The sequence below is a fragment of the Molothrus aeneus genome, chromosome 7, assembly GCF_037042795.1.
Source record: "Molothrus aeneus isolate 106 chromosome 7, BPBGC_Maene_1.0, whole genome shotgun sequence".
NCBI classification, from domain to species: domain Eukaryota; kingdom Metazoa; phylum Chordata; class Aves; order Passeriformes; family Icteridae; genus Molothrus; species Molothrus aeneus.
Genome location: NC_089652.1, coordinates 29,529,581 through 29,538,754, shown reverse-complemented (window position 1 = coordinate 29,538,754; position 9,174 = coordinate 29,529,581). Strand labels below are relative to the sequence as shown.

At 41.8% G+C, this 9,174-nt stretch overlaps 1 protein-coding gene across 2 annotated transcripts in view; it reads left to right on the top strand.

Annotated features, from left to right (window-relative positions):
* The first annotated feature begins 501 nt into the window (after window positions 1-501).
* SNX4 (sorting nexin 4) overlaps window positions 502-9,174 on the top strand; it is a 32,675-nt gene continuing 24,002 nt past the window's right edge. For both annotated transcript variants that reach the window (XM_066553210.1, XM_066553209.1), the window contains exons 1-2: window positions 502-671; window positions 1,641-1,756. In XM_066553210.1, coding sequence (XP_066409307.1) covers window positions 543-671; window positions 1,641-1,756 — 245 coding nt within the window. In that variant the 5' untranslated portion in view covers window positions 502-542. The remainder of the gene's footprint in view (window positions 672-1,640; window positions 1,757-9,174) is intronic.

Below are 9,174 nucleotides of genomic sequence, written 5' to 3'. Positions count from 1 at the left end.
TATGGGTTTCAATTTTTGTTTAAGGTGTGTTGTTTGCTGTAACAACACAGGGTGTCAAAAAACCCAACCAACCAACCAACCAAAAAACAAGCAAGAAAGGTGTGCAAAGCATGGCACGAGAAACTCTTCTGTGACCTGAGAACTAAGAGGGGAACAACAGCACAAACAAATTTTAGAAATAAACATTTACAGCTGAAAGAGTGCGGGTGAGGGGCCGGGGGAAGCTTTGTCCCGGGCAGGAGGCTCAAGGCTGCCTGTGGGCCAGCGGAGCACGGTCACAGCGAGGGGTGGCCGTGCACAGGGGCACGAACGAGCCCCCTCTGGGCACCAGGGTGGGCAGGACGCCCTCAGCACCCCCGGATCGAGCCTGCCCACGGGCACGGGCGGCGGCCAGGGCGGTGAGGGCCGTGCCGGCCGGGCTCGCCCCCGCCCGCAGCCCCGCGGACACACCCCGGCCCGGCCCGGCTCCGGGAGCGGCCATGGCTCGGCCGGAGCCCGGCTCAGCGCCTGCGCGGAGCGCCGCGGCCGAGCCCCCGAGCCCCATGGAGAGCACCGAGCCCGAGCCGAGCGGCAGCCGCCCGGAGGAGGAGGAAGAGGAGGAGGAAGAGGAGGAAGAAGAAGAGGAAGAAGACGAGGGCGCCCTGCCGCCCCCGGAGCAGCCCTTGGCCGCGGTGAGGGTGCGGAGGGCGGTGGCGGAGGGGCAGCGTCCCCCTCCCCTCTCTCGGCCTGCTCCGCCGGGCGAGCCCCGGGCTTTCCTGAGCGCGCTGCCCGGGCCGGGCGGGGAGGGTGACGGGGCTTGGGGGCCGGGCGCTCGCTCAGCGCTGCCCGCGGGAAGGGGCTACAGGTGGGTCCAGCCCTTCCTTCGCTGCCTGGGGCCGAGCCCTGCTCGGTGGAGCGCGGGGCAGAGCTGTGCAGCATGACCCTCTGAGCTGCGGGATTCTCTTTGCAGCCCCGTCCTGGCTGCTGTGAGAGAGCTTTGTGCACCCTCTGCCCTCGTCCCTAATGTCAGATTATTGTTTATTATTATCAGTTATGTTTTTGTCTCCCCCTCCCCCCTTAATTTCACAAGTGACTCCCCCTCCCTGCTCAGTGCAGCTCTGCCTTTCCATGGTGGGCGTGTGGTCCTTACTGATTTCTGGCGGCCAGTGTGTAAAAGATAACGATCCTCCTCTGAGAGATTAAAAGATAAACATCTTGGTCCGGATATATTCTGTTTCCTGTGAAAGGGGAGAGGTGGCTACATGTGTCCCGGGTGTCCTGAAGAGGAATTCACTGGTAGCTGGGAAGTGTTTGGATAGAAAATACTGGGGTTAGCGTGTTTGTTTTTTAAAAAAGGTTACTTTGTTACCTGTAAAGAAAAATATTTCTCGTTTCTGTATCCTTCTGGCTCGGGTGGTTTTTGGTACCTGAACTTGTCAGTTTGTTGACTTTTCTGTTTTCTCCCTAAAGGAGGTTTCCAGTTTTCACTTGCAAATGTGATACAGAACATAGGTATAAAGCAAAGCCCTGTCAAAGCCTTTATTCCACAGAGACTTGTCTTATTTGAACAAATGTGGTGTAGGAGAAGGGGAGGCAAGGTTAGTAGCCTTTGCCTTGTGTGGTTAATGTTACATGAATCTTTATTTTCCTCTTCTCAAAAGATGGAAGACTGTTTGGCAAAGAAAATGGAAATCACGGTTTCAGAAGCTGAAAAACGGACTGGGAGGAATGCCATGAACATACAAGAAACATACACTGCTTACCTCATTGAGACTAGGTGAGTGATGAGAGCTCAGTCTCAAGTGTACATGGATGTGCCATTCTAAACAGATTTTCCCTCCTTCCATCCCTAAAAATAATCAGGTACAGTTGATGAGAGGATTTAGCTGTTTTGTGCTTTGTTACGTGGTTATCAACCCACTCTGGAGGATCTTTTCCTGTGAAAATTTGGCAGCTGATCTCCAGTTCAGTACTGGTGCTGGTTTTGTGTGACTGTGTACTGTTATTCTTCATTTGGAGCTAGGTGGAAAAATGTGTGTTTGAGAGTTGTTGCATTAAAATGGTGCCAACAACTGCTTGGTTATTTTGTGGACGTGAGTTGGACACATTTATACGTGTATTTGTGAAATTGTATGTGAGAGAAGTCTAAAGTAACTTAGGCTTGCTTGAGATGACAAGAAAGAGAGAAGTCTCATGACTTATGTCATGTGGTCAAAATTTATTGCTCAGCTTATATTTGAAGTGTTTTTCCTTGATCTGATTACCACATACTCCTTGTAGATGGTTTAAGGGTTAGAGTTAGCTAACAGTTTCCTTTCTTCATACTAGCTTGAACTTTCACTGGGGAACTTACTGCTCTTAATCTTCTTGTGTTAACAAGATGAATACCACTGGAGTGATAAACATTCTCAGTACCACAAGCACAAAATTTCAGGTATTGACTAGTAGCAAAACTTTAAAATCTTTTCTAACTTATCCTTACTTCCCAAACAGTAACAGATGACTCCTTTTAAGTGGGATCATGTTACTCAGCTGAAGCAAGAATTTCAAAATTAGACTTTGTTACGAGTTTTGATTAGCTCTTCTTTATATTACTAGTTTTAACCTTTGGGCCTTGCCTTTGGAATCATCTGCTGTACGAAGAAAACCTTCTGAAACAAAGCAGTTGCATTTTGCAAAGGCTCTGAAAAGTTCAAATTGTAAAAATGACAAATAAGCCTTCTATCTGCTAGCTAAAAGGCTTCTTAGCTTGTTTAGCTGATGGACACACCAGTCACACTGATTGCAGGCCTGTGGGGATAAGTTTGCTATATTTTTGCTAAACTTGAAGAACAAAGTCCAAAACAGACATACATTTTTCAAATATTATAGCTCTTTGACAGTTGCTCAGATGCTTAAAAATACCTTTACAGTGTATTGATATTAAAGATCACACCTTCTCATGTAAGTAGTGTTGTTTTTATTGTAATGATATTTCTGAAGGAAAAGAGAAGAAAATTGGAATCATTGGGGCCTGACTGTGATATGAAGTGTACTCTGGGGGCAGATTTATACAGCCCCAGAACATGCTGACTGCATCTCCTTTTCCAGTCATCCTTGCATTGCTTTAGAGTTGCTCCCACTGGTCTTTCCCAGTTGGTCTTTCATGGTGGCAAAGCTGTACTTTGCTGGCCAGATTGTGTTCTTTCATTAGGATTTATTTTACTCTGTGGTCAGCAAATACCGAGACCAATTACATGTTTGTCACAGAGCGATTGAAAATGTGTGTTTGTCACATCTCTAATAAAATAGGTTCTCTATTCCTTTTGCTGAGAAGGCAGAACTTCTTGCATAAATATAATTGGTGGCTATTAAATGTGCTTCCTGCTGAGCCTGTAGCTGTAGGTGGGCTTCACAGTAATTTGTCTGGGTAATAAGATATTTTGTAGCTGAAGAATAAAACTGTTTATAGTAATATAAAGGGAAGACCACTTAATAATAGTTGCATTATGTTTATGTGAACTGGGGTTCCACCATTACTGCTATCTAGGATTTAATTTCAGTTTGAATTGAGGAATTCTATCTGGGTGAATTAGAGACACAAGATGGATAGAATTACGACAATTTGTTATAGAACAGGAGCTGAGTGTTTAAACCTTTAACACATAAATTTCGCTGGTGCTGGTGAAAATGTTTTCAAAATGCAAGTTATGGTGTTACTTAGTTTTTCTTTTTAAATGAAATTTCTAATTACTATGCTCACATTTTTATGTGACTTTTGTTGATTTTTTTAATGTGCTATTATACTTTGATGTAGATATACTTCTTTGAGACAAAACAAACTCCATTGCTGTAGACTGCAGAACGTCAACAAATTCCAAGGGTTGTGTTTCCTGAAAACATCTTCTTGCTTTAGACCTTTCTGCATTACCTAATTCGATTTTTTTATTATGAGCTATTTCCATTCAATTAGTCATAATGTCAGTTTGTTTCACAGCTTCTGTTAAACTATACAGTTATTTAAAAATAAATCAATTTTTATATTCTCCCTGTGAGAACAGAGGTCACTTCTACCTATTTGTGGGAAATGGCATTAAGGCAAGTACATATTCTTAAGATGTGTAGCTAAATATTCCTTCTTGAGATGTGCTCAGCATATCACTAGCTTTCTGTAAGGGAAGTAGCAAATATCCAGGATCTTACTTAAATCCAGACTTGCTTGTTAGAATTTTAGGCAGCTGTGTCTTACATGAGTCTGCATGAAACTACAAGAACTCAGGTAGAATAAACCCATAAGTCTGACTCCTGTCTTTGTACCTGTTATTTCCATGACAGAGGTGAAAGTTAATCAGAATGCAGAGCACCTCTAAAGTGCTCTGTGGTATTGCACTTGTAATTATACATACAGGGAATGCCCCTTTTTCCTGGTCTCCTTTAAAGTAAACTATTTCTTCTATAGTACTAGGACACTTTCATTTAGTTCACTTTCCTTTCATCCCTGCTGACTAAAAGATTTCTACCCTGACCTTCCCAATCAAACAATATGATGACTAGCATGTATTTTTTTTGTTCTGTTTTAAATGTGGTTTTAGGAAAAAGTAGCACAAGTTTGTGCAGCCTGCTCTCCAACCACTTAATAGCAGATTCCCTGGTTTCAGTCCTACTAGTCTTCACTTTCTCTTGCAGTAATTTGACAAGGGGGCTCATTTTATTTCCTTTTTACTCCCACAGTATGGCTGGGAAGTTACTATCCTTATTTCTGGTTACAGTCTTTGGAAAGTTTTCCACTAGTTAAATAGTGATATGAGTGTTACCTGCTTCTCTGTTAAGAGCTTGGATTGCCCATCCAAAGTGTGAGAACTTCCAAAGAAAGTTTCTGTGAGAGAAATGGACTTGTGAATAAGTACCTGGTGAGGCCACAGTTCAGTGATAGCAGTGCTGCATTGCAGCATTTCAGGAGTTTTTCCTTTGTTATATTTTGTTTAGTACCCTTATCAAAGTTTCCTTTTTCACACTGGGCTAGGTGAAAAGTCCAGGCATGGGTTTCCTGAGAAGAAGATGAATGCCCACAAAGGGCAAATGTTGTCTTCTGATAGAACAGTAAAGGGCAGATTTTGGCCAATGGGAGTCAGGAAGACTTGTCCAATGTACTCCAAAGGAGGTGTGGGGGAGAAAGTCGAAATTCAGCATGAGCTTTAAACAGGGGAGAGTTGGGAGCTGAAAGAAGACAAAGGATTTGAGAACTTAGTTTTTTGATGATTTTTACTTGGTAGAAACAATGAATCATTCATCTTCCTAACAAATGAATGTTTCAGTTAAATACAGTAAACTGGGTGACAGTATAAAAAAACCAAAGAATCACCTGGCTTTGGAAAACCTTCTGGCAAGAGAAATGCTTCCTTGTCATACAGCTTGCCAGGTAGAAGAGCAATTATTAAACATCAGCTGTCTGAGAGGCCTAAATACAGAGACTATTTCTAAATAGCTGTTGGAAAAAGTTGCCCATCTCTCTAAAATGGTGTTCCTCTGCACAGGGAGTGAACCTTGCCCACTACAGGGAGTGGAAGTGTCACTTCTCTTACACTGGAAGGTCAAAGGTTGAAAGCAGAGTTACTGCTTTTGCCATTGAAGAGATGATTGCTTTTACAAGGAAATAAACCTGTGTATTTCCTTCTTGTCTGATTTAATACTTCACAGCCATTCGTCTTTATTGCATTCAGAATTATTTAGTGGCTCATTTAAGATAATTAGTTTTAAATGGGAAGTGAGAAGAGGTTAATTAGATGGACTAAAGTTTTCACATTGACACTTTGAATTAAGGCAAATAAATGAGACATGGAGTAATGTAATCTTTAAATTGGTTATGATAACATCAGTTATAAATGTAAAAGATGAAGGTTTCAATTTTGTCTTTTTAATTTTTTGGGCAGATTGGTTCGTTCAATGAATAACTTGCATTGTTAAAAGTGTCCTTAAAAGGAAAACATATGGTTTTCCTGCCTGAAGACTGTACAAGTATTATATTGTGTTTTTAGAACCAAAACAAATTGAGAAGTTTGATTGAGCATCAACAAGTGATTATAGTCTTAATTGAAACTGGTCTGCAATACTTGCATTTAATGGGGAAGTTCATAACATGGTCTAAAAAATTAGATGGTAGTGAAGGTACTAAGTCTAATGAGTACCTTTGTGGATTTCTACTTCCTTTCTGAAATGGTGTTCCTGGGGAGGAAATGCTCTTGTAATTGGTGATATTTTATGATCTCATATGTTACCCGGCAGAGACATTTTTGGTGGGATTAAAAAAAAAAATTCTCTCATCTTGGTTGCCTGTCCTAAATCCATCCATGCAGTTTCAAGCTCTTATTGCCTCTTTTAAAAGGCCATGGTGCTGACACAGGCTCCTAACTGAGGGCTGTGCAGTGCCTGCCTACCCCAGCTTTGCAAAGAACTTTGCTGCTCCCCTCCTTTACTGAGCTCTGCAGCATTGTGTGCTCTAGAGAGCACAGCCTGGGGGATTACTCTAAGCTGGATGTAAACCTGGGGGGTGCAACTGATCAAAATGTCTTAAATGTATTCAAATCAATTAATTAAAGAAGCATGGCTTCTTTGTTAGGTGCTATATAGGTGCTCTCCTGATGGAGATAAAAGCAGCTGTAAAAGGCAGTGTTTGCACTCCTGAGACGTTGAGAATAAATGCATGTTAGAATAAAAGAAACAAGTATGATCTGAGATGAGAATAAAGTCAGGCTGCTAAACACACACTACAGTGAGGTGCTTGTATCAGCTGCTATCTAGTTAAGAAAGAATTAACTACACAGGCAGGTTTGACCTTCAAGATTCTCTGGTAGTAATTTAATCTTTTTCTTCAGGGTATAGTGTGAGATTTTTGTGTCCCTCACAAGGGTTGTAAAGGTTGATTAACTGAGACTAGGGGAAACCTAACTGTTGTCCACAGATCTGCTTTGTCAGAATAAATTGACAGTAGGCTTTAGATGTAGTAAACTTCCTTAGTGTCTTCAGTGTGGGCAGGGTAGGTGCAGTGAGTGGTATGAACTGGTCTGGCAATCTACTTCCTTCCTCCTGGAGTTCTTGAGGCCCTGTGTGGGCATAAAACTTCAAGTAACAAGGTAGTTGTTTGTGCTGATGTAGGACTAGGCTTCTCTGTAAAGCTGTGGTCCTTTCCTGCTGAAGTGTTATGCTCCTAAATGACCTTTGAAAATTTTTGATTCATATTTAGTTTTCTATTTAATGTGTGTGGACTGAGATGTTCCTACTATGTTTTTTTCAAATAACTGATGGGTTCTTATTAATTGTAGCAAATACAAAGTTGATAAGCAAGCATGTTCAGAAAGGGTTGTTCTTTTTTTTTTTTCTCGCAGTTAAGGCTCAGCCTGGCCTTTGCTGCTCCTGCTAATTAACTCTGCACAACAATTACAGAGCATTATAAGCATGATTTAGATGCTTACAGAGATGGACCATTCTCCTCTCAGAAGGCTGGCACAGCAGCATCTGTATCTGCAGCACAATTGTGTCCTCCTGGCATGTGCCTGGGTTCTCAGGGCAATCCTGACCTGTGTTTTTCTTGTTGCCCTGTTTATGCTTGCTTGTGCAGTCTGTTCTCAGGCAGGATCCCCATAATACTATCATGTATTGATGGTAGCAGTCTTTCTTAAGGCCTGACAATAACCCATGTGGAAGTCTTGAATCCCATGGTGTAAGTCAGTGCAGCTGGTAGGTAGGTTACTGAAGCTGAAGATAAAAAGGATCTGTAATTCTGAAATACTTTTATGTGAGTGTCTTGAATAGCCAGATTGTTTACCAAACCCTGCTGGGAGTTCTTCCTCCAGGAATGCAATGTTTGTGCCTTCAGCTTTTGACTAAACAATTAATCTTTTGAGGCACGGTAGCTTAATTCCTTGTCTATTCCAATTTACCTCTTACTCATCAATAGTTCAATCACTAGATTCCTGCTTTGCGCTGAAGTGTTCTTGCAATATTTGAATGGTGCAGCAGTTAGTGTGGGGAAGAATGCTGCACAGCCTGTCAGTCCAGGCTGGGCTGAGCTTTCCCTCTTCAGAACTCAATATTTGCAGGTGCAGCTTCATTGAATTTAAATACTCTAATGGGGAAGAATTCTGTGGGATGCTGGCAGTGTGAATAGTGGCTGTCAGTAGTGTACTCACCTTTTCCTTTTGAGTCACTCTCAAATAGTTTTGATCTGGAGCAGTTTATTTTGAATGCTATGAATTTATCCTTTTTTCTTCTTACTTGTGAAGTTTTTTTCCCCCCTACAAATTCAGTTACCTGGAATGAATGTCCTTTCCCCAAGGCATGGGTAGATACATAAAAATTGTTCCACCTTACTAAGTTAAAAAAGTATCTTTTGTGTTCTTCTATATGACATTATTCTACCTGAAAATGTAACTAAACCAAAGTTTATAGCAAGACTGTTCCTCTTTAATGAAGGCTCACAAATAGAGGCACCTTGTATTTTGTTTAAATGTATCAAATAATTGGGGCAGCTTTGGAATGGGATTGTTTGTTTTTCAGTAAGATCCTTAGAAATCTGACCTCATAGGTTAAAAATTATCAATAATTTGTGTGCTTCCTAGATGTTTTAAAACTTCACAAAGTTCTTAGGAATTCAAGAACTGTAAAGTGACTTTTGCTGGAAAAAATAATGTAGCATTCTCTTCTACTAAATGCTATATGAGTAACTACTTGAAGTTGATAATTTATTGTTCCCAGTTCTGAGTTCTCCAGCACCAGAAGGATGTGGACTTACTGAAGCAAGTCCAGTGAAGGGCTGTGAGAATGATTATGGGCTTGGATTGTCTGACCTGCAGGGAGAGGCTAAAAGAGATGGAATTGTTCAGCCTATGCAAGAAACAGCTGATTTTATCAGTTGTGGATCAGTACCTGGTGGGGAGGTAAAGAAGATGGAGTCAGACTCCTTCTGTGATGCCAAGAGAGGGCAAAAGGCAGTGCCCACAAATTCAAACATGGGAAATTCCAGGTAAAAATAAGAAAACCTCTTTATTGTGAGGTTTGTCAAACATGGGAGTGGGTTGCTCAATGTGGTGGTAGAGTCTTGGTCCTTGGAGATACTCAAAACCCAAGTGAATGTGGCTCAGAACATTCTGCTTTGATCAAGGAGCTGGATCACAGACATGCAGAGGTCCCTTCCAAACTCAGCAGTCAGTACTGTTCCTT